Source organism: Cetorhinus maximus, chromosome 18 (assembly GCF_964194155.1).
Source record: "Cetorhinus maximus chromosome 18, sCetMax3.hap1.1, whole genome shotgun sequence".
Taxonomy (NCBI): Eukaryota; Metazoa; Chordata; class Chondrichthyes; order Lamniformes; family Cetorhinidae; genus Cetorhinus; species Cetorhinus maximus.
In genome coordinates, this window is record NC_135896.1 from 73,038,235 (window position 1) to 73,062,315 (window position 24,081).

Here is a 24,081-nt window from a genome sequence, read left to right on the forward strand (position 1 = left end):
CATCTGATCTTGAAAAAGAGGTTTGGTTCTTCTCTCTCTGGTGCAACTTTGTGAGTTTCTTGTGCTTGGTGAGGATATGTAGTTGGTTTAAATGTCTTCATGGTTTTAGGAAGGAACAACAAAGATTGGGGGAGTTGACGCTGAGACAGACCAAGACATTGGTAAGTGCACAAAAATGGGTTTGTCTGACAGTTATAATGATTTTTTTCCACTTGAGCCGTGTGTAGCAGCACCTTTACGATATGGATCTAAATTCGCTGATCTTTTACCTATATCCATGTTAGAATTCAGAACATAACTAAAATAATAGACAACTACAAAGTGAAAATAAACTCAGCTCGTTCCCTTATTATCCATTTGTAGGTTTATACTATCCCATCATTCAGTTGGCTAGAGGCTACTTCACAGCTTTGGAGGGCATATGATCCCCTCTCCTCACTGAAATCCATACTCCATTCTTCTTTGTCTGGTGTTACCTCCAGTGAGAACATTGTTGCAATGAACTGGTTTTATAGCACAAAATCTAACCATAAAGTCTTAGATATTTTCACTTAACTACTCTCTGTTTGCTTTGCTTGCTCTTCATCCCCATCCCCACATTTGACACCAAAACCCCTAGCTTGATCTCAGCTGCTGAGGCTGCCTTCCCCTGTAGCACACATTGTGGCAGAATCGCTTATTTTATACAAGTTTGCTTTGTTTGTGAGCTCAAGTTTTCCTGTTTTATGCAACACGATTTTTTTGGAGGGGGTGGTGGAGTGGGGAGAGCCTTTCAGTCCAACGTTGCAAGAGCAGCTTGCAACGAAATTGAAATTGAAGCAGTATTTATAAAAATGCACGGGAAAAATTCATTTGTTTTTAGTGGCTCGCCTTGGATAGTATAAATCTTTCAACTGCTGTGTAGCCTCTGTAATGTTTGATCTCTTGCAAACCTTTAAGCCAGCAAGTTTCTTCCAACTTTTAACTTTAACCAACTGAAGTCACAATTATTCAAGCCAATGGCTACTTATGTACTGAAGTTTCAATTCTCAAAAGCCCACTACCACTCATCAGAATGAATGGTTCATGTGCTGTACACCCAGTAATAGATTACCTGCAGTTTGAACGGTGTTTAGGCAGCCTTAACCACTTATTCCTTGCTAATATAATTGCTGAATTTCAATTGACCCAAGAAGTTATAATGGCAATACTTCTTAAACACCTCATATTTAATCAATACATCGACACCTTGCAAGGTAGGACATGAAGTTTAACAATTGTTTGCACTCATGCCGCTTCCCTGCAACTTTATAGGGCCTGAGTGAGACCACACCTGGAGTACTGTGCACGGTTTTCGTCTCCTTAACTGAGGCAGGATAGAACATGCCTTAGAGGAAGTACATTGAAGGTTCACTGGACTAATTCCTGGGATTAAGGGATTGTCCTATGAGGAGAGATGGAGTAAACTGGGCCAATATTCTCTAGAATTTAGGTGAATGAGACGTGATTTCATTGAAACATATAAAATTCTCAAGGGGCTTGACAGAGTAAATGCTGAGAAAATGTTTCCCTTGGCTACGGGTCTAGATCACAGGGTCACAGTTTCAGAATAGGGGGTTGGATATATGAGGAGAAATGTCTCTACTCCATTTGCTTGAAGATCTTTGGAGTTCTCCACTCCCATGGGCTGTGGATGGTCAGCTATTGAGTATATTCAAGACAGATATTGCTGGATTTTTGGATACAGAATCACAGTGCAACAGAGGCCCTTTGGCCCATCGAGTCTGCACCGACACGTGAGAAACACCTGACCTACCTACCTAATCCCATTTACCAGCACTTGGCCCATAGCCTTGAATGTTATGACGTGCCAAGTGCTCATCCAGGTACTTTTAAAGGATGTGAGGCAACGTGTCTCCACCACCCTCCCAGGCAGCGCATTCCAGACTATCACCACCCTCTGGGTAAAAAGGTTTTTCCTCACATCCCTCCTAAATCTCCTGCCCCTCACCTTGAACTTATGCCCCTTTGTGACTGACCCTTCAACTAAGGGGAACATCTGCTCCCTATCCACTCTGTCCATGCACCTCATAATTTTGTACACCTCGATCAGGTCGCCCCTCAGTCTTCTCTGCACCAATGAAAACAATCCAAGTCTATCCAGTCTCTCTTCATAACTTAAATGTTTCATCCCAGGCAACATCTGGTGAATCTCCTCTGCACCCCCTCCAGTGCAATCACATCCTTCCTATAATGTGGCAACCAGAACTGCACACACTACTCCAGCTGTGGCCTCACCAAGGTTCTATACAACTCCAACATGACCTCCCTACTTTTGTAATCTATGCCTCGATTGATAAAGGCAAGTGTCCCATATGCCTTTTTCACCACCCCACTAACTTCAGAGATCTATGGACACACACGCCAAGGTCCCTTTGTTCCTCAGAACTTCCTAGTGCCATGCCGTTCATTGAATACTTCCTTGTCAAATTACTCCTTCCAAAGTGTATCACCTCACACTTTTCAGGGTTAAATTCCATCTGCCACTTGTCTGCCCATTTGACCATCCCGTCTATATCTTCCTGTAGCCCAAGACTCAACCTCACTGTTAACCACCTGGCCAATCTTTGTGTAATCCGCAAATTTACTAATCCTACCCCCCACATAGTCATCTATGTCGTTTATATAAATGACAAATAATAGGGGACCGAGCACCGATCCCTGTGGTACGCCACTGGACACTGGCTTCCAGTCACTAAAGCATCCTTCTGTCATCAACCTCTGCCTCCTACAACCAAGCCAATTTTGAATCCACCTTATCAAATTACCCTGTATCCCATGTGCCTTTGCCTTCTTTATAAGTCTCCCATGTGAGACCATGTCAAAGGCTTTGCTGAAATCCATATAAACTACATCAACTACGCTACCCTCATCTACACACCTGGTCACCTCCTCAAAAAGTTCAATCAAATTTGTTAGGCATGACCTCCCTCTGACAAAGCCATGCTGACTATCCCTGATCAAACCTTGCCTCTCCAAGCGGAGATAGATACTCTCCTTCAGAAATTTCTCCAATAGTTTCCCTACCACTGACGTGAGACTCACTGGCCTGTAATTCCCTGGCTTATCTCTACAACCCTTCTTAAACAGCGGAACCACATTAGCTGTTCTCCAGTCCTCTGGCACCTCCCCCGTGGCTAGAGAGGAATTAAAAATTTGGGTCAGAGCCCCTGCGATCTCCTCCCTTGCCTCCCTCAGCAGTCTGGGACACAAATCATCCGGACCTGGAGATTTGTCCACTTTTAAGTCTGCCAACACCTCCAATACCTTGTCACTCCCTATATCAATTTGGTTAAGAACCTCGCAGTCTCTCTCCCCGAGTTCAATACCTTTATCCTCATTCTCTTGGGTGAAAACGGACGTGAAGTATTCATTCAACACTCTAGCGATGTCCTCTGGCTCCACCCATAGATTGCCCCCTTGGTCCCTTATGGGCCCTACTCTTTCCCTGGTTATCCTCTTCCCATTGATATACTTATAGAATATCTTTGGGATTTTCCCTACTTTTACCAGCCAGAGCTTTCTGATATCCCCTCTTTGCTCTCCTAATTGCTTTCTTAAGCTCCACCCTGCACTGTCTGTACTCCATTAATGCTTCTGCTGATTTGCTTCCTTTGTACCTGCTAAAAGCCTCTCTTTTCCTTCTCATCGTAACCTGAATATCTCTGGTCATCCATGGTTCTCTGGGCTTGTTACTCCTTCCTATCACCCTAGAGGGAACATGTTGAGCCTGTACCCTCCCCATTTCCTTTTTGAACACCCCCCACTGTTCCTCTGTAGATTTCCCCACAAGTAACTGTTCCCAGTCTATCTTGGCCAGATCCTGCCTTATTTTACTGAAATCCACTCTCCCCCAATCCAAAACATTTTTTTGCAACTTGTCGATTTCTTTGTCCATAACAAACTTAAACTGTACCATGTTGTGGTCGCTATCATAAAAATGCTCGCCCACCACCACCTCAGCCACCTGTCCGGCTTCATTCCCCAGAATTAGGTCCAGCAATGCACCATCCCCTGGACCCTCTACATATTGACCTAAAAAGTTCTCCTGTACCCATTTCAAGAAATGCACTCCATCCAAGCCCTTAACACTATGTCTATCCCAATGAATGTTGGGAAAGTTGAAATCACCTAATATAATTACCCTATTGTTATTATTTTTACACACCTCCACAAATTGTGCACATATTTGCTCCTCAATTTCCCACTGACTATCTGGGGGTCTATAATAAACACCTAATAATGTGGTTTCCCCTTTTTTATTCCTAAGCTCTACCCACAAAGCTTCATTCGATGCCCCCTCCAAGATATCATCTCTTCTTACTGCAGTAAAGAACTCCTTAACTAATAATACAACGCCTTCTCCTCTTTTACCCCCTCTCCTGTTTCGCCTGAAGACTCTATAGTCTGGAATGTTGAGCTGCCAATCCTGCCCTTCCTTCAACCATGTCTCAGTGATGGCTACTATATTACAATTTCACATGTCAATCCTCACCCTTAACTCATCCGTTTTACCTGTAATACTCCTGGCATTAAAGTAGAGGCCATCCAGCCTTGCTTTGCTCCCTTGAAGCTTATTGCAGCTGTACTCGCTCTGACTTGATTGTTTTACTGTATTATGATGTGTCCCTATTCTGCTAACGTTCTGTGTCCCCTCCCCCTGCCGAATTAGTTTAAACTCCTCCCAACAGCACTAGCAAACCCTCTCGCAGGATGTTAGTTCTGCTCTGGTTCAGATGTAGACCGTCCCACTTGTACAGGTCCCACCTTCCCCAGAAACTGTCCCAGTGATCCAGGAATCTAAAACCCTCCCTCCTGCACCAACTCTTAAGCCACGTATTCATCTGTGCTATTCTCCTATTTCTGAGCTTGGTAGCACATGGCACTGGGAGTAATCCAGAGATTACAACCCGAGAGGTCTTGCTTTTTAGTCTACTGCCTAACTCCCTGAATTCTTAATGCAAGATCTCATCCCTCTTTCTACCTATGTCATTGGTACCAACATGTACCATGACCTCTGCCTTATCACCCTCCCCCTTCAGGATGCCCTGCAGCTGTTCAGTGACATCCCGGACACTGGCACCAGGGACGCAACATACCATCCTGGAGTCACGTTGACGGCCACAGTAGCGCCTATCTGTTCCCCTGACTGTAGAATCCTCTATTACTATTGCTCTTCCTCCCTTCCTCCCCTCCTGTACAGACAGGCTGCTTATGGTGCCAGAAGCTTGTCTCTGTCCGCACTCCCTGAAGGAACCAGCACCCTCATCAGCCTCCAAAATGGAATACCGATTTGCGAAGGGTCTCCTGAACTACTTGCCTTGGACTGCCTGGTGGTCACCCATTCCCTTCCTTCCTCAAATCCCTTCATCTGCGGTGTCACCACCTCTCTAAATGTGCTATCCACGATGCTCTCAGATTCGCGGATGCACCAGTGTCCCCAGCCGCCGTTCCAGCTCTGAAACCCGAGCTTCCAGGAGCTGAAGCTGGGCACACTTCCTGCACACATGCTGGACCCGGGCACTGGAAATGTTCCCGGCTTCCCATATGGAGCACGAGGAGCACACCACGGCTTTGAGCGCTCCTACCATGACTTATCCCTTTAAATTAAACCTTTTAAGTCAATTACTCTAGGGCCCTTCTTTCCTGATCCTTGTTACTGTACAGTATACAAACTGTAAACCACAAAAAGACCTTAAACTATAAGCGATTAAAGTAGTAAATACCTTACCCACTACTTACCAGTGATTCCTTTCCCTTGTAGCCTCTACTGCTGCAGAACGCTCTGAAGGTTTAAGAAGCTGGATAGCAGAAAAAATGCAAAGAGCACCTTGTCCCCTACGCACCGAATTCCCGCCTTGCACCAAATTCCGAATACCCACTCTGGCTGTGCCCCACTCTCCTGTTCCTGTGCAAGCACGCTGTAGCGTGCTTCAAGATAGTCCCTTTCTTAAATAGAGCTGACTTGACTCACCACTAGTTAAGCTTCAAATAGTAATTAACCCCTATTCAGGCCCTAATCAGGCTTCAGGTGACTGACAGTTAACTGTCGCACAGTCAGCTGAGTGAGCTACCTTACCAACTAGACTACTGAACTTACAAAAATTAAAGAGAAATTAAAGAGAAAGACTTACCAGTTCAATTCCCACCTTGCACCAAATTCCGAATACCCACTCTGGCTGTACCTCACTCAGGATGTGCTCATTCTCCTGTTCCTGTGCAAGCACACTGTAGGAATTAAGGGATATGTGGGCAGCATGAGAAGATGGAATTCAGGTCGAAGTTTGGCTATGATTGTCTTGAATGGCAGAGCAAGTGCAAACTGCTGGATAGCCATCTGCTACTCCCTCTCTTTATGGCCTAATGAGGCAACTGTGAATTCATTCTACTTATGCAGCCTCCATTTCTCACAGAGTACTGTAGCAGTATTTAAGTACTTGCACTGTGCATCACTGTCTTGATTTATTAGGACAAGGTGATGAATGCTTAAGCAAGATAGAATCTTACAATGCAGAAGGAGGCCATTAGGCCTGTCACTTTAAACTCTTTGAGAGAGCTGTCCAATTTAATATCACACCCCAGTCTTTTCCCCATAACCCTGTAAATTAGTTCCCCTCAAGTACATGGCTAATTGTGTCTTTCCCATGGAATCTGAATGCACCATCCTTTCAGGTAGTGCCGTCAGTCTCATAACTGTATGAAGAAATTTCCCCTCATTTCCCCTTTAATTCTTTGCCAATTTTTAAATCTATGACCTCTGATTACTGATCCACTTACCAGAGGAAGTAGTTTCTCCTCTTAAAGAAAAGCCTTCATAATTTTCAATACCTCGATTACCATATATAATTGAGTAATAGTCGATCTCTTGGCCAACCTTTGGCCAAAAATTCCTTAATTGTACATATATCTCATGTATAAGTCAAGCCCCAACTTTTGGCCAAAAAATCCTAACTCTTTCTACTTACCACTCGCTTACTAACTCTCCCACTGGCCAACTCTCCCCCTCTCGCTGACTCTCCCGCTCGCTGCTTCCCTGCCCGACTCTCCCACTCTCGACACTCTCACTCTCTCTGCTTCCCTGCCTGACTCTCCCGTTTGCCGCTTTCTCTCCCGAACCCTCAATGTGAGCGTTCAGGAGAGGATCCGCAAGAGGAAGGAAGTGAGCAAAAGGAACTGCGAGCAAGAGACTCAGGCAGGGAGTGGCAAGTGGGACAGTCGGGGAGGGAAGCAGAATGAGAGCATGAGTCAAGCAGGGAAGCCGAGAGAGAGAGGCAGGGAAGCGTTGAGCGGGAGAGTCGGGAAGCAGTGAGCGGTAGAAGCAGCTCCAACATGACGTCAGTCAGATAACACACGATCTGTCAGCCCCAGCATGAAATAATTTCAACCCCTCAAAAATTCCTTGTGTATAAGGTGACTCCTTACTTTTTCCCTAAAAGTTTGGTCTCAAAAACTCACTTTTACATGAGCATATACAGTCACCCTTAACCTTCACTGATTTGAGGGGAATAATCCCAGTTTTTGCAAACTCTAAATAACATGTCACCCCTCTATCATCATGATAAACCTTTTCAGTACTCTCCCCTGGGCCTTGACATTCATCCTAAAATGCATTGCCCAGAATTGTACACAGTACCCAAGCTGAGGCCTAATCAGAGATTTGTAAAGGTTCAACATGACTTCATACGTCTGACAGCATCTGTGGAGAAATGTAGTTAATGTTTCAGGGAAGATGGTAGCGTAGTGGTAATGTCACTAAAGGTCCAGAGGCCCAGGCTAATTCTCTTGGGAATACACGTTTAAATCCCACCATGGCAGCTGGTGGAATTTAAATTCAATTCATAAAAAACTGGAACTGAAAGCTAGTTTCAGTAATGGTGACCATGAAACTATTATCAATTGTTGTAAAAACCCCTCTGGTTCACTAATCCCTTTAGGGAAGGAAATCTACCATCCTTACCCGGTCTGGCCTACATGTGACTTCAGATTGGCCCACAGTAATGTGGTTGACTTTTTACTTTCCCTCTGAAATGGTTCAGCAAGCCACTCAGTTCAAGGGCAGTTAGGGATAGGCAACAAATATTGCCCTCGCAGCGATGTGCTGCCTGATCTGAGTATTTTCAGCATTTCGTTTTTATTTCAGATTTCCAACGCCTCAATATTTTGCTTTTCTATCTTTTTGTGTTCAGTGCCCCTATTTACAAAGACCAGTGTCCCATATTCTTTCTGAAATGCTCATCAACTTTCCCTGCCACTTCAAAGAATTATGAATGTGTATCCCGCAGGTCCCTCTGTTCTTGCACCCCCTCAACATCGTACCATTCAGATTATGCTGACTCTTCATGTTTCTCCAGAAGTGATCACGCTGCCCTGAAATTAAACCCTTGATTCCCTAAATCCTACACTATTCCTAATCTGTGTTGATCAAATGAAGATTTGACAGTAGGATTATCTGTTTTGCTATGGTGGTCTCCTTCAATCATTAGCCTCTATATTTAGAGCTTCCATCCAATCTGCCCTTTTACTTCTGACTAAAGCTTGTTGTCCTTCAAGATTTCAGTCATCTCACTGTATTTTGGATCCGGTGCTGCTTCTCTCAAGAACTGAAAGTGAAAGTATTAATGCAATGAGCGGGCTAAAACTCATCTAATTTCTAAAGGAGAGAACTTCTTCAAGGGAAATCTCTCCCAAATTGACTCAATATCCTGCCAGATTCAGTATCCTGCCCTATATGGAGAGTTTACTTCAATCCAAGATTGATAAAAACCCACAGTAAAGGAAGGCTATTCATTTCTTTAATTAATTTGTTAATAGTTAATTTCCATTAATTATTTTGTAAACCATGAAATAAGTTATACAAAATTATAGTGCTCGATGTTATAAAAGAAATAAGAAAACAAATCAAATGCTACCTTTAATACTAAATTTAGCACCTGCAGATATGTGTAAATGTGATGGTGCAAGATTCAATCGTGGCTTTCAAACGGGAATTGGATAATTATCAGAAGAGAAAAGAATTTGCAGGCCTATGGGGTAAAGGAAAGGGAATGGGACTAACTGAATTTTTCTGACAGTCTTGACATGGACATGAGGAGCCAAATGGCTCTTTCTTCTGTGCTTTTTTTCTGTGATCCTCCTTGCTATCTGAGTAGCATTAGCCCTTCAATTTCTTTTTCTACACCAGACCAGGACTAAAATGGAATATAGAGGCACTGATGAAGGTGCAAAACAGATTTACAAGAACTGAGAGACTATAATTCTCAGAAAGAGAAAATTGAACAGGCTGGGCTGCTTTTCTCAAGAAAAAAGAAGATTGAGAGGTGACCTAAAGAGGTCTTTAAGATTATGGAAATGTTTAATAGGGGATATGTAATAATTATCATAATTATGACTCCTGTATAATAACTTGTGACTTTTTAAATGTTGGTTAAATACATCTGTCCCACAATACAGCAGGATAAGTGATGAAACTGAATTTGTTCATGTATTTGTCATTGATTTTAAGTAATTATTAAAAGAAGCAAAAATGATCTGAGAACAAACTTTTTAACACAGTGAGCGGTTAGGGTTTGGAATGCACTGCCTGAGAGTGTGGTGGAGGCAGGTTCAATTGAAGCATTCCAAAGGGGATTAGACTGTTATCTGAAAACGAAGAATGTGCAGGATTATGGGGAGAAGGCAGAGGAATGGCACTAGGTGAGTTGCATATTCAGAGAGCCAGTTCAGACAGGATGGGCCAAATGGCTGCCACCTGTGCCGAAACAATTCTATGGTTCTTTGTCAACAAAATGCTTTCATTTGTGGAGTAGCCCAAAAAGAGGGGCAATAAGTATAAGGTAGCCACTAACAAATGCAATAGGGAGCCCAGAAAGTGATCAAAACATGGAACTTGCTTCTACAAGGAGTAATTGATCTGGATAGCAGAGATACATTTAAGGGCAAGCTAGATAAATACATGAGGGAGAAAGAAATAGAATGATATGCTGATGGGGTTAGATGGGGAGGGGTGGGACGAAGGTCCATGAAGTTTTTATAACTGGTGTGGACCATTTGGGCCAAATGGCCTGTTTCTGTGCTGCACGTTTTATGTAGTTATACATAAAACGTGCAAATGAACATAAAAGCAAGTTTTGATAAGACTTTACTGCCATAATCTAGAGTCTCTTTAAAATGTTCATGTTAGAATGTTAACACGAGCTGAGCCAATGGATAAAAGTCCCTTGCAAATGACCATTTGTGTGCCGTTAATTGGATTAAAGGCAACTAAAGTCAAATTTAAGAACCATTCCAAAATAGTGACCTAGTTTCAACAGCATTTGACTGGGAGAAAACTCATTATAATTGTCTTCATTTTAGTTCTGCGGGGTCCTTGGGTGGAGACAGAGCACTGTGTCATTCATAATGACAATGGCGTAGTGACACTTGAACCAATTGGAGGATCACAGTGCGCTGTTAATGAACTGGACATCACCCATTCATATCGTTTGTCTCAAGGTAAATACTGACTTTTATCACTAATCCATCCAGTTAGCACCATCTGTGCAGAATTACTTTTAATAATGCCTAATGAATAATTTGAAACCGATCCTTGTTCTTCTCTTTCAAGTTATTCTGTCCACAGGCTATCCTTGGTCAGATATTCAGTGAACACAAATGGCACTGATGCTAATGGCACATATGCACCTGTGAACTTCAAAGTATATAAAGCCAAATTGTTTTTTATTGATCCAAGGATATTTCTACATAATTTTCTAGTGATTGTTCAAAATTTTAAATGTTATTTATAACTTTTAATATATTGAGTCTTTCATAAAGCTCACAGCTCCTGTAAATTTTTTATTTTGTGCTATTTCACTTGCCTCGCTATAATACCTGCTTGTCATGATTATACTTAAGCTGAACATTGTACTTGCCTCCTAGTAAGTCATTCTACCTTTGGGTGACACTAATACACAGCACCGCCTACTGCAACCAAGGTGTCTCTTCCCACCTTTCTCTTGCTGTCCTAGCCTATCCTTTACTCCTACTTAGCCCTGTTCTGTTCTCCATGGTGTTCCTTCCCTAACCTCACTGCCACCCTGACACTTTCCTTATTTTTAAAAAAATTCTTTCATGGCATGTGGGCATTGCTGGCTAGGTCAGTATTTATTGCCAATTCCTAATAGCCATTGAGAAGGTGGCAGTGAGCCGCCTTTTTGAACTGCTGCAGTCCATGTGCTGTAGGTACACCCCCAGTGCTGTTAGGAAGAGTCCCAGGATTTTGACCCAGCGACAGTAAAGGAACAGCGATATAGTTCCACGTCAGGATGGTGTGTGGCTGGGGAAGGGAACATGCAGTTGATATTCCCATGCATCTGCTGCCCTTGTCCTTCTAGGTGGTAGAGGTCACAGAGGACATAGTTTCTCCATATCTGCCCTATCGAATCCCTTTATCATTTTTTTCGTTTTCAGGATGTAGGTGGTGCTGGCTGGACCAGTATTTATTGCCCATTCCTAATTGCCCTTGAGAAGGTGGCGGTGCGCTGCCTTCTTGAACCACTGCAGTCCCTATGGTGTAGGTACTTCCACTGTGCTGTTATGAAGGAGTTCCAGGATTTTGACCCAGGGACAGTGAAGGAGAAATATGGCTGGGAGGCTTCACTAATTCCACTCTGTTATTTAAAACACAAACCACTTAAATTGGAATGGCTGACTTCAAACTGTTTGCGCTTTAAGTTACAGAGCCTTTACCATCTCAGTATTCGGAAAAACTTTTAGAAACCTCAAGCAGAAAAAATGTGGTTTTAGCTTTGATGCGAGCAATACCTTTAATTTTCTAAGACAGTGAAAGCACTGAATAAGAATACATCCTTTTTTCACTACAACACTTCGACAGCACTTTCCAAACTCATGGCCTTTACCATCTAGAAGGACAAGGGCAGCAGATGCATGGGAACACTACCACCTGTAAGTTCCCCTCCAAGCCACAACACCATCTGTAACTACATGACCTGGCATATCCCCCACTCTACCATTACTGACAACCTGGGGAATCAGCCCTGATTCAGCGAAGAGTGCAGGAGGGCATGCCAGGAGCAGCAACAGACATACCTAAAAATGATGTGTCAATCTGGTGAAGCTACAACACAGGTCTACTTGCAAACCAAACAGCAGAAGCAGCATGCAATCATCAGCAAAGCCGATAATACTATCAAGTGGCATATACTCAGCAATAACCAGCTCACTGACGCTCAATTTGGGTTCTGCCAGGGCCACTCAGCTCCTGACCTCATTACAGCCTTGGTCCAAACATGGACAAAAGAGCTGAAGCTCAGAGGTGATGTGAGAGTTACTGCCCTTGACATCAAGGCAGCATTTGACAGTGTGTGGAATCAAGGAGCCCTAGCAAAATTGAAGTCAATGGAAATCAGGGGGAAAACTCTCCATTGATTGGAGTCATACCTAGCACAAAGGAAGATGGTTGTGTTTGTCAGAGGTCAGTCATCTCATGTCACCGGTACATCGTTGCAGGAGTTTCTCAGAGTAATGTCTAGGCCCAACCATCTTCAGCTGCTTCGTTGATGACCTTCCCTCCACCATAAAGTCAGAAGTGGGGATGTTTGCAGATGATTGCACAATGTTCAGCACCATTCGCGATTCCTCATACTGAAGTGGTCCATGTCCATGTCCATATGCAGCAAGACCTGGACAATATTCAGGCTTGGCTGATAAGTGGCAAATAACATTCACACCATACAAATGCCAGGCAATGACCATCTCCAACAAGAGAGAATCTAACCATCTCCCCCTGACATTCAATAGCAATACCATTGCTGAATCCCCCACTCTCAACATCCTGGGGTTACCATTGATCAGAGACTGAACTGGACCAACCATAGAAATACTGTGGCTACAAGAGCAATTCAGAGGTTTGGGAATTCTGTGGCGAGTAACTCACCTCCTGACTCCCGAAAACCTGTCCACCATCTACAAGGCACAAGCCAGTAGTGTGATGGTATACTCTTCACTTGCCTGGATGAGCGCAGCTCCAACAATGCTTGAAGCTCTACACCATCCAGGACAAAGCAGCCTACCTGATTGCATCCCCCCATCTCGCAGCCATCCACCACCTTAAACATTTACTCCCTCCACCACCGACACACAGTGACCAGCAGTGTGTACCGTATATAAGATGGACTGCAACAACTCACCAAGGTTCCTGCGACAGCATCTTCCAAACCCTCAACCTCTACCACCTAGAAGGACAAGGGCAGCAGATGCATAGGAACACCACCACCTGTAAACTCCCGTCCAAGCCACAACACCATCCTGTTTTGGAACTACATTGTCGTTCCTTACCTGTTGCTGGGTCAAATTTCTGGAACTCCCTCCCTCCTTGTGGGTGTGCCTACACCACATGGACTACAGTGGTTCAAGAAGGCTAATGAACACCTCCTCACGGGCTATTAGGGATGGGCAATTAATGCTGGCCTAGCCAGTGATGCCCACATCCCATTAATGAATAAAATAAACCTATCATAGTAATGAAAACTTCAATTTCAAGTTTTCATATGAGCATCATCATGGTATTCAAGAATGGGAATATCACTACAATGCTCTTGTAGTAAAAATGCAAGATGATTTATTCAATGACTGTAAATATATAGCCATGATGAGAGAATTTGCATTTCCACAAACTCACCATGAGCTAGATCATGCGGGTGCCACATATGTAAAAGATCTTGCGTTTAGCACATTCCCATCACACTTCGATGTATCACACCTTGTTACAGCTGCAGCGTGTTATATAAAAAGAAAATTTTGCACTGAATCCTTCTAACCTGGAGCCAGAAATTTACAAGCCATTACAATCGTTGTCTGATTACAAGAGCAGCAGCAATCGATTTGTATCACATGCAAGCATAAAGTACCCAAGAGGCCAAGTTAGCAGGAAAATATCTCAACTCTGTTCCACAGATCGACCACAATTTTTTTTTCTGCCAAAAGTTAAAAAAATTATTTAAAATATCTTGTCTCAAAGAATGCTGGTGTTTTCTGTTTCTTTTTGTAGCGAGGTAATCATGCCTACATGTTGTCCATAGCTCTGGAATAACAGAGTCTGGTCTTCCATTACTTCTGAGCTTTATTTAGCATGATTCAATTTCTTTTACAGGTGCTGTTATAGTATTAGGAAAAGTGCACAAATTCAGGTTTAACCATCCAACCGAAGCTGCAAAGTTGAGACAAAGGAGAGCTGTGAGTTTATACTCTGACCATATGTACTTAATTACTAAATGTTTTTGTAGTTTGCACTGTGGCAGGTCTAATAATTCCCTACTTCTTGGTGTGTTTAAAAAGCTTGGAAAGAATGAGATCCGCATTGTCCATCACTGGGAATCCTACAAAACATCTTTAGATAGAATATACAGCCTAGGAACACAGGCTAGGCTAATTTTTTTGAAAATTATAAAGTAAAAGTGGCAGTGTTTCCTTCGAGCAGCACAGAATACAGTTTGCAATAAGAACAAAAAGCAACCTAGAAAGATCAAGCAGTCCCAACAAAATCAGGCAATTCACCCTTACCCACACTGTGGGCAGCCTTGCAATCAGGCTGCAGCCATGTATTAGAATACACAACAGATGACTCTACACATGCAGGAAACAGCTATCTTCGATAACTAAGGGAAACAGATAACAACACATGACTGTGGAAATGGATTTGGGTCTGAGTTAATACTGCAGCCCCTTTCCTATTCAGATCGGAACTATCCATGTGCTCGCACAACAATTTGCTCTCACACTATGATAGTGGATCAACGCCAAGAGATGATTCATTTGATTTAATTGGCGTTTCCTACCTTGAAAGGACATTAACGTTTTGTGGTAATCTGATGTATAATATACCTTTAAAAAGAATGTTATAATGGAAGATCACATGATCTTAGTGTCCAGTAGCAGAGTCGCATGGGCTACCTTAGTAGTCAGTCGTGAGTAATCTAGAGTTAGAGTCTAATGTAGAGACAAGATTTGAGTTGTAATCACACAAGTATAGCTGCTGAGTTCCTTTGTAAATAAATAGAATACGGTCTACATAAGAACTGTCTGCTGATCTACTCCGTCTGTGGTACCAACTCGGCCATCCCAAAACAAGCGTGCAATCCGGATCCATTAGTCCACTTAGACTAGTGACCAGGATCCAATAAACTGACGACAAGGGAAAAAGCAAGAAAAAGAAAGGAAGGACGATAAAAAAGCAAGAAAAAGTGAGGAAGGAAATCGAGTGAACTGAACTTGGGCCGTACCTCGCACCATAATTGTAAGTGGAATTTCCATGCTAATCGTCGAAGCAGCCCCCTCGAAGCATGCCGCAGTTTGGAGGAGTTGATCCTTTCGACCCAACCGCGGACAATTGGTCTCATTATTTTGTACGCCTCGCGTTCTTTTTCCAAGCTAACAACATTGCGGGGGAGGAAAAGAGGTGAATGATCCTCTTATCCACGTGTGGGAGTAAGACCTATGGATTGATTCAAAGTTTGACCCAGTGCCCCGGATTTGAAAAGTTTTGATGACTTAGTGAATCTTGTGAAGAGTCATTACCAGCCCAAGCCCTTGGTAACGATACAACGGTTCAAATTTAATTCAAGAAATAGAGCCCCAGGGGAGGCAGTTGCTTGTTATGTGGCAAGTCTGAAACAGTTAACAGAATGTTGCGAGTTTGGTCATATATAAATGATATGTTTAGAGATGCTTTGGTGTGCGGTATAAATGAAGATACAATTCAGAAGAGATTACTGTCTGAAACAAACTTGGATTTTCAGAAGGCATTAGAAATATGGAAAGCGTGGTGAGGGACTCGAAAGCCATACACGGAGTGCAAAATGGTGCCGTCCTCCATGTTGGGCAGGGAGCCCCAGCCAAAAAGGGCATGAAAATGCACAGCTCTGATGAGAAACAGGAAGCAGCCACCGCTTTCAGCCAAATAAAAATAAATGAGTTAGCAGCGAAAACATGGAATAACAGTAACAGAGGTGGAAGCAGACAACCTTGTAATAAATGGAAAAAAATTGAATGTTTTTACTGTCATCGAATCGGACACCTCATGAGACATTGCAGGGATAGAATCAGGCAGATTTTCAATCAAAAGAAAAAATATCCATAGCGTAGAAGAGCCTGAAGTAACAGATTCAGATATTTATTTGTTGTATAATTCAACGGTTAGGAAGAACAGAACCAATCCATGTGACTGTGAGGGTGAACGATACACTTATCAGAATGGAGGCGGACACAGGAACTTCCATTACGGTGATAGGCAAGCATACCTTCACATAGCCAAATTATGGAGAATGTAAGATAAATTTGGAAGAAACAGATGCCGAATTGAAAACTTGCACGGGAGAAGGCATCAAAATCAAAGGCATAAGCAGTGTTACTGTGTAGTACGGAAGTCAATCAGTAAAGTTACCCTTGATCATGGTAGCAGGTGAGGGGCCAAGCCTCCTTTGATGAAACTGGCTGAAAGAAATTAAATGGGATTGGGCTAAGATCTTCCAACTGAGAGCCAGTGGACCACCTGAGCTACTACAAAAATATGCCACAGTTTTTCAAGATGGACTTGGAAAGATCCAGGGGCTACAAGCAAAAATTCATGTGGATCCAGAGATCACTCCCTGATTTATGAAGGCAAGACCTTATGCAATGCGGGAAAAGGTAGATGCCGATTTGGACAGGTTATAGAAACTGGGAGTTATACAATCTCTGCAGTCCTCAGAATGGGCAGCACCAATCGTCCCTGTACTTAAATCTGACCAAAGCGTTCAAATTTGTGGAGACTACAAATTGACTGTTAATAAAGTGGCTAAGTTGGACAGACACCCTATACAAAAATTGAAGACATGTATGCTAAGCTGGCAGGTGGAACCGCCTACACGAAGCTCTATGAGTCATGCTTATCAACAATTGGAGTTAGAGAAGACCTCCCAAAAATTTGTCACAATTAATACACACAAAGGGTTGTACCAATATGCCCATTTGCCTTTTGGTGTATCCTCAGCTTGCGCCATATTCCAGAGAACAATAGAAAGTTTACTGCAGGGATTGCTTCACGTTGTAGCTTATTTAGATGATGTTCTGGTGACTCACTGAAAAGGAGCATTTAGCAAACTTGGAAGAAGTTTTGAAACATTTCTCAGAGGTGAAAAATGAAAAGTGCACGTTCCAAGCGAAAGAGAATTTATTTAGTTCACAGGATAGATTTACAGGGCCTCCATCCAACTGAGGAAAAAGTAAGAGCCATTAGAGAGGCACCAACGCCAAAGAACACCTCCGAGCTCAAATCGTTCTTGGGGATGATCAATTACTATGGACGCTTCTTGCCTAATTTGTCGACAGAACTGGCAACCCCTGTATTACCTACTCAAGAAAAACCGATGTTGGTCTTGGCAACACCACAGAAAGAAGTTTTCACAAAGGTAAAACAGCTGTTACACTTATCCACCCTATTAGTATATTTTGACCAAAGAAAAGAGTTAGCTTTGACATGTGACACATCACCCTATGGAGTGGGAGCTGTGCTCTCCCATCGAATGGACGATGGCTCATAAAGGCCTATTGGATATGTATCAAAAACACACAACACAACGGAAAAGGGATACTCAGAGAGAAAAAGAAGGGTTGTCAATCATCTTTGGTGTCAAGAAATTTCACCAAGTATGTACATAGTTGTCATTTTACTATCGTTTTGAACCACAAGGCTTTGCTAGGATTGTTCAGCAAGGGCAAGGCTATACCACCCATAGCCTCAGCAAGAATACAGAGCTGGGCGTTGATTCTGGCAGTGTATGAGTATACTTTCATTCACAGACCTGGAAATCAGATTGCAAACGTTGATGCACTTAGTCGTTTGCCTTTGAAAGAAAACGATAAGAATGTTCCAGCTCCTCAAGAACTCGTTTTATTTTTAAACTTCTTAGATTCATCACCAGTATGTGCTAGACAGATCAGAAATTGGACAAGTCAAGGCCCAGTCTTATCCAAAGTACGAGAACAAGTTCTTCATGGTTGGTCACAAGAACAGGAAACTGAAGAAATGAAACTCTACTTTTACAGAAGATATGAGATGTTAGCCAGGATGGTATCTTATTGTGGGGAGCTTGAGTGATTGTTCCTCCAAAAGGGCGAAAGCCATTGTTAACTGAACTGCATAGTGCACATCCAGGCATTTCCCGAATAAAGACCGTGGCACGTAGCTACCTATGGTGGCCTGGAATGGATGGAGAAATAGAGAGCTTAGTGAAAAGCTATATGCAATGTCAGCAAGTGCAAAAATTACCCCCAACAGCTCCGTTACACCTGTGGGAGCGGCCAGGAAGGCCATGGGTGCGATATTGACTATGTAGGACCTTTTATGGTAACAATGTTTCTCATTGTTAATGTTCACTCAAAATGGATGGACATATATGAGGTGGAGTCACCAACATCTTCTGCTACAATTGACAAGCTATGACAAAGTTTCACCATCAACGGACTACCAGAAGTGGTTGTATCAGAAAATGGCACGCCATTTATGAGTGCTGAGTTTCGACAGTTTATCAGCCTCAATGGTACCACTTGTAAAAACTTCACTGTGCCACCCTTCATCAAATGGACTGGCCAAGAGAACGGTTCAAACATTCAAAACTGACATGAAGAGATTAACTGGAGACTCCATAGCGACCAAGCTAGCACGTTTTCTTTTCCATTATAGGATCACCCCTCACACCACAAAAGGTGTCACACCTGTGGAGTTGTTGATGAAACACCATCTGAGAACGACATTGAGCTTAATAACGTCAAATTTAGGGGGTGGGGGAATGGTGGAAAGGAGTCGGGGAAGTCAGAAAACTGGACATGACTGGCATAGTCGTAACAAAGTTTACCGTAGGAGATATGGTATATGTGAAAAATTTTGGAGAAGGACCCAAGAGATTAACAGGTGAGATAACTGGAGTGACTGGACCTCTTTCTTACCACATGAAAGTGGAAGACCTAGTCATGTGGAGACATAGAGATCATGTAAGGAGGAGAGAAACAAAGTATCAGGAAATGATTCCCCCAATGTTCATGACTATGTCAACATCTGCCTTGTTGAAAGAACTCGACTGAATGCACGTGTCTGAATGATCAGCTGTACCTGCAAGAGTTGAGGAAACAGATTCGCAGGCACCTACCGAAGAACCTGACGTTCGGACACCGGAAAAGGAGGTTCCTGACAAAGCATCTGAAGCTGTAGAGCTGAGATGTTCTACATGCATAAGGAAACCCCCAGAAAGACTGAATTTTTAAATTACTTATCTGTGTAAATAATTTGCTATTTTGAGAAAAATTGTAATTGTAACTGTAAAACATATTTCTGAGTACAGGGGCTGCTGTGGTAATCTGATGTGTAATATACCTTTAAGAAGAATGTTATAATGAAGATCACGTGATCCTAGTATCCAATAGCAGAGTAGTGCGGGCTACCTTAGTAGTCAGTAACGAATAGTGTAGAGTTAGAGTCTGTAATGTAGAGACAGGGCTTAAGTTGTAGCACACAAGTGCAGCTGTTGAGTTCCTTTGTAAATAAATAGAATGTGTTCTACATAAAAACTGTCTGCTGATCTACTCTGTCTATGGTACCATCTCAGCCATCCTGAAACAAGCGTGCAACCTGGATCCATTAGTCCAACTAAACTAGTGACCAGGATCCAACATGTTTGACTTGTCTTGCCTGCTTGAACTGTGCTTCCTACCTGAACCTTGAATCAGGCATGGCTGCAGTGTTCCTCTCCCAAATTACCTTGCTTGCCTGTATATGGAAGGATGCTAAATTTTTAAATAAATTGATTTATATTATCTTCAATTCATATAATCTGTATTTTTCTCCCCCTTTGTATAGAGTAGCAGTATGTCTCTGGCAAGCAGTGGCTCCTGTGAGTGGCTGGATTTGGATGGAGAATTCAACTTTTCCCCTCCTTATGTTTTATCTCCTCTCATGCAAGCAAGGTAGGAGATTCAATTGTGAGAACCACCAACTGGATGCTGGCATATGTAACTCGCCAAATGATAGTGAATTACTGTTTCAAAAGTAGTGCCAGTGTACAATCAAGCAATTGGAGTGGGAAAGTAAGATCTTTTAGGCACAAAAAAAGGCCATTTCAATCAACAAGCTCAATCTTTTCTAAATCCTGCCCCATCAACACCTGCAAGAATAAGCTGGCCGCTTGATTTGTTTTGAAGCCTTACTGAACTAATGAAATGCATATTCAGAATCCTGTATCATTTTTCAAATGTTAATGCAGTGCCAGAAATGGATTTGCTTTTCAACTTCAGCTTAATCTCATTGCTAACCAAGTATGTTTTCCTGTGGATTCAATTCTTTAATTTGAATGCCTATGTCTTAAACTAATGTTTATACTGCAGAAAGCTTTACTTCGAGTTAATACATATTTAACTGTAAAATAATTCTAAATTTTAGTATTAATCATTATTAGTTACCCTGTGTTTTTATATGAACACACATATATGTCTGCATTAAGGTTGGGGCCAAATGAATTTAACTACGTATGTCAGGCAGTTGGACACTAAATTTCACACAATTTCAGAGCTGACCAGTATTCAGATTGCCAGCATAAGAATCATGTTAATTCTAGATATACCACATTCTATTATGATTTAAATGTAAGCCAGTTTATCGATCTTGCAACAATTTGCATTTATTTAGCGTTTCAATGTAGTGAAACATCCCAAGGCACTTCACAGAAGCATTATGAAACAGAATTTGATACAGAGCCACGTAAGGAGATATTAGGACAGATGACCAGAACTTAGTCAGAAGGATAGTGTCATGAAGCTATTAATGTACACAATATTATTGGAAAATATTTTTCTTTTAAAATAGAGGTTTAGTCTGTGGGTGTGTCTGAATTGAATTAAAGCCTGGGTGCTTTGAAGTGCTTTTGAGATGTAAGAGAGGTAGAGTACATTTGCATTTTTTGAATAGAGCATTCAAGTGGGGTGAAATCTGGCACCTAGCGAGCAGAGACCATGCAATATGTTTATATTGCTAATAAAATTGGTACTATGAAAGGGGTTTTATTGTTAGAAGAGGTGGGTTTAAAGAGGCTGGTGATGTAATGAGAATTTACATTCAATGAGCTGTGCTAGGTATAACTTCAGCAGTTTTCGTGTGTGCAGAGCAGAGGCAATGTAAGATCAAAACAGCTGTAAGCCTACAACTACCTCTACAGGAACCAAAGTGAAAGGAACCTCATTTTGAATTTGTAAGGTGAAAATGCTTTGCCTGGTGCCTGCTGAAAGTTTTTGGGTTGCTGTTGCCTTAATGGAGATTAGTCTGGGAATTTGTTAAAAGTTATGATAGTAGTAATTTGTAGCCATGTGTATGTGTTTAATGTGTGGCAACTTAATAAAATGCTCATTTAGTTTAATAGAAAAACCTCTCGAGAACTGATGGTCCTAAATTTAGAGCTGCATCTCAAACATACCACTTAAAATATAGGTTATGACAGTTGTTCCCTCTGGGATTTTTTTAATGACTCAGCTTTACCGAAAGGCTGTCTCATAACAGGTTTTTAAGGAATGTCTTAAGAGGAGACAGGTGGAGAGATGTAGGAAGGAAATTCCAGAGCTTAGGGTCTCGGCAACTGATGACATGGCCTTCAGTGTTGGAGTGAGGGAAATCAGGGATGCCCAAGTGACCAGAATCTTAGGAACATAGAGATCTTGGTGAATTTTAGGGCTGATGGTGATTACAGAGAAGGGGGTGTGTGAGACAATGGAGGGATCTGAAAGCAGCAGAACTTAGATAATTGGAAGTGATGGTTTACCAGTAAAACATGGTTGCTGGCTTTTCTTGCTACAGTACAGAACAGCTCTTACAAAATCACAAATGGTACCCCATGTGACTGTAATAGTGGTAAATTATCCCTTGTCATCCTTCTCGACCTGTCTGCAGTCATTAACACAGTTGGCCACACCATCCTCCTTGAATGCCTCTCCACCATTGCCAGCTGGGTGGGACTGCTCTCACCTGGTTTCATTCTTATCTTTTCAGTCACAACCAGAGTATCACTGAGTAGCTTCTTTTTCTGCTCCAGCATCGTTAACTCTGGTGTCCTCCAAGGATCTACCTGAGCCCCCTCTTATTTGACACCATCTGAAAACACAATGTCAGTTTGCACATGTACACTGATGGAATTTAGCTCTACCACCACCTCTCTCAAGGCCTCCACTGCCTTTAAATTATCAGACTGTTTGTCCGACATCCAGTAGTGGATGAGCCAAAATTTATTTGAACTAAGCATTGAGAAGATCGAAGCCATTGTCTTTGATCCCCATCACAAACTCCATTCCCTAGCCAACTACTCCACCCCACTCCCTGGCGCTCTTGATTGTGAACCAGACTGTTCACAGCCTTGGTGTCATATTTGACCCTGAGATGAGCTTTCAACCATATATTCTCCCCATCACTAAGGGTGCATATTTTCACCTCCAAAACATCACTGGACTTCTCACCTGGTTCATCTCATTTGCTGCAGAAACCCTCAACCATTTCCTTGACTTGCTTATCCCAGTGTACTCCTGGGTTGTTTCCTGTGTCTTGACTCACACCAAGCCCCATTCACCCATCCCCTGTGCTTGCTGGCCTACATCCTTGATTTCAAATCCCTCCATGATCTCATCTCTCCCTCTCTCTAATCTCCTCTAACCCCACAACCCCCCCCCAGATCTCTGGGCTCATCCAAATCTGGCCCCTTTGACCATCTCCAATTTTAATTGCTGCACCATTGACAGCTGTGCCAAGGCCGTAAGCTCTGCAACTCCCCCCCCACCCCCAAACCCCTCTCTCTCCTCCTTAAAGATGCCCCTTAAAACCTACTTCTTGACCAAACTTTTGTTACCCTCCCCTAATATCTCCTCATGTGTCAAATTTTGTTTGATAACGCTCCTGTGAAGCATCTTGGAATGCTTTGCTATGTTGCGTTTGTACTACTGCATTCCTAATATCTGATTGTAATTATTGTGTGTAAACTGCTACCAGTAGTTATTGAATTCTAAATAATGCCGCCTGTAGGCTCACTGGTTCAAATTGTGCGTTGTTTCCAAGCAGTTATTTATGGGGTATATGCAAATCAGAGAGGCAAATGGGCTAAGTTTTCGGCTTAATTTTGGGTCAATTCATTTGTTTAAGAATGGGTGAAAGGCCAGGAATAAATAATAGCGAGGATGAACAAGAGCTTTATCTGGTTGAAAAATATTGTGTAGAGCTTGGTAAATTTGGTAATAAGTATGTATCTTGGTCTTTCCTTAAGTATCTGGATACAGATTTAACTTCCGGAATTGTAGCAATTAAAATTAAATGGAGAATTGTGCAAAGGTGTGATTGAAGCAGTCCTTTTTACAGCAAAAATAACTATTGCATGCCATCAGTGTTCATGTTCAGTGGTGTCTTTCAACTGCTCTTTCAATCTTCATTTGATGCTGCCTAATGTGCATCTTGAGCAGTGCATTACATTCAAGCACAGAACCTAGGAGTGATAAAGCCACACTGCACGATATTGTTTTCCCCAATGTGCCTGGTTTTATTATTTATGTTGGGGGGGTTTACAGGCCGGGAGAAGGAGGCTAAACTTTTGGCTTGCAGTCTTGGCTTCTACTTCGTGATGTACGCTCATATTGGAGCCAGGTCCTGGAGCAACAGGGGCACGGAGTGAAGGTCAGCACCATTTGCAAACAAACTACATCTTCAATCTAGTTTTTTTTTCTCTCCATAGATGCTGTTAGACCTGCTGAGTTTTTCCAACATTTTCTGTTTTTGTTTCAGATTTCCAACATCTGCAGCAATTTGTTTTTATCTTCAATCTTGTTTCTACTTCTTCAACGTTTTCTTCTAGTCAGTCCTTAATTGTGAAACTTTGTGCCAAGTGCGATTTAGTTTTCCCTTGCATTTTAGCACATATTTATTCTTCTTGCGCTTGCTTTCCAATGCCTGACATTCATTGATCCAGTTTTCCACCTGCATATTGGAAATCA

General features: G+C 42.4%; 1 protein-coding gene across 2 annotated transcripts in view; it reads left to right on the plus strand.

Annotated features, from left to right (window-relative positions):
- stard9 (StAR-related lipid transfer (START) domain containing 9) overlaps positions 1–24,081 on the plus strand; it is a 374,404-nt gene that overhangs the window by 214,124 nt on the left and 136,199 nt on the right. For both annotated transcript variants that reach the window (XM_078562913.1, XM_078562914.1), the window contains exons 17-20: positions 110–161; positions 10,393–10,530; positions 14,189–14,271; positions 19,928–20,034. In XM_078562913.1, coding sequence (XP_078419039.1) covers positions 110–161; positions 10,393–10,530; positions 14,189–14,271; positions 19,928–20,034 — 380 coding nt within the window. The remainder of the gene's footprint in view (positions 1–109; positions 162–10,392; positions 10,531–14,188; positions 14,272–19,927; positions 20,035–24,081) is intronic.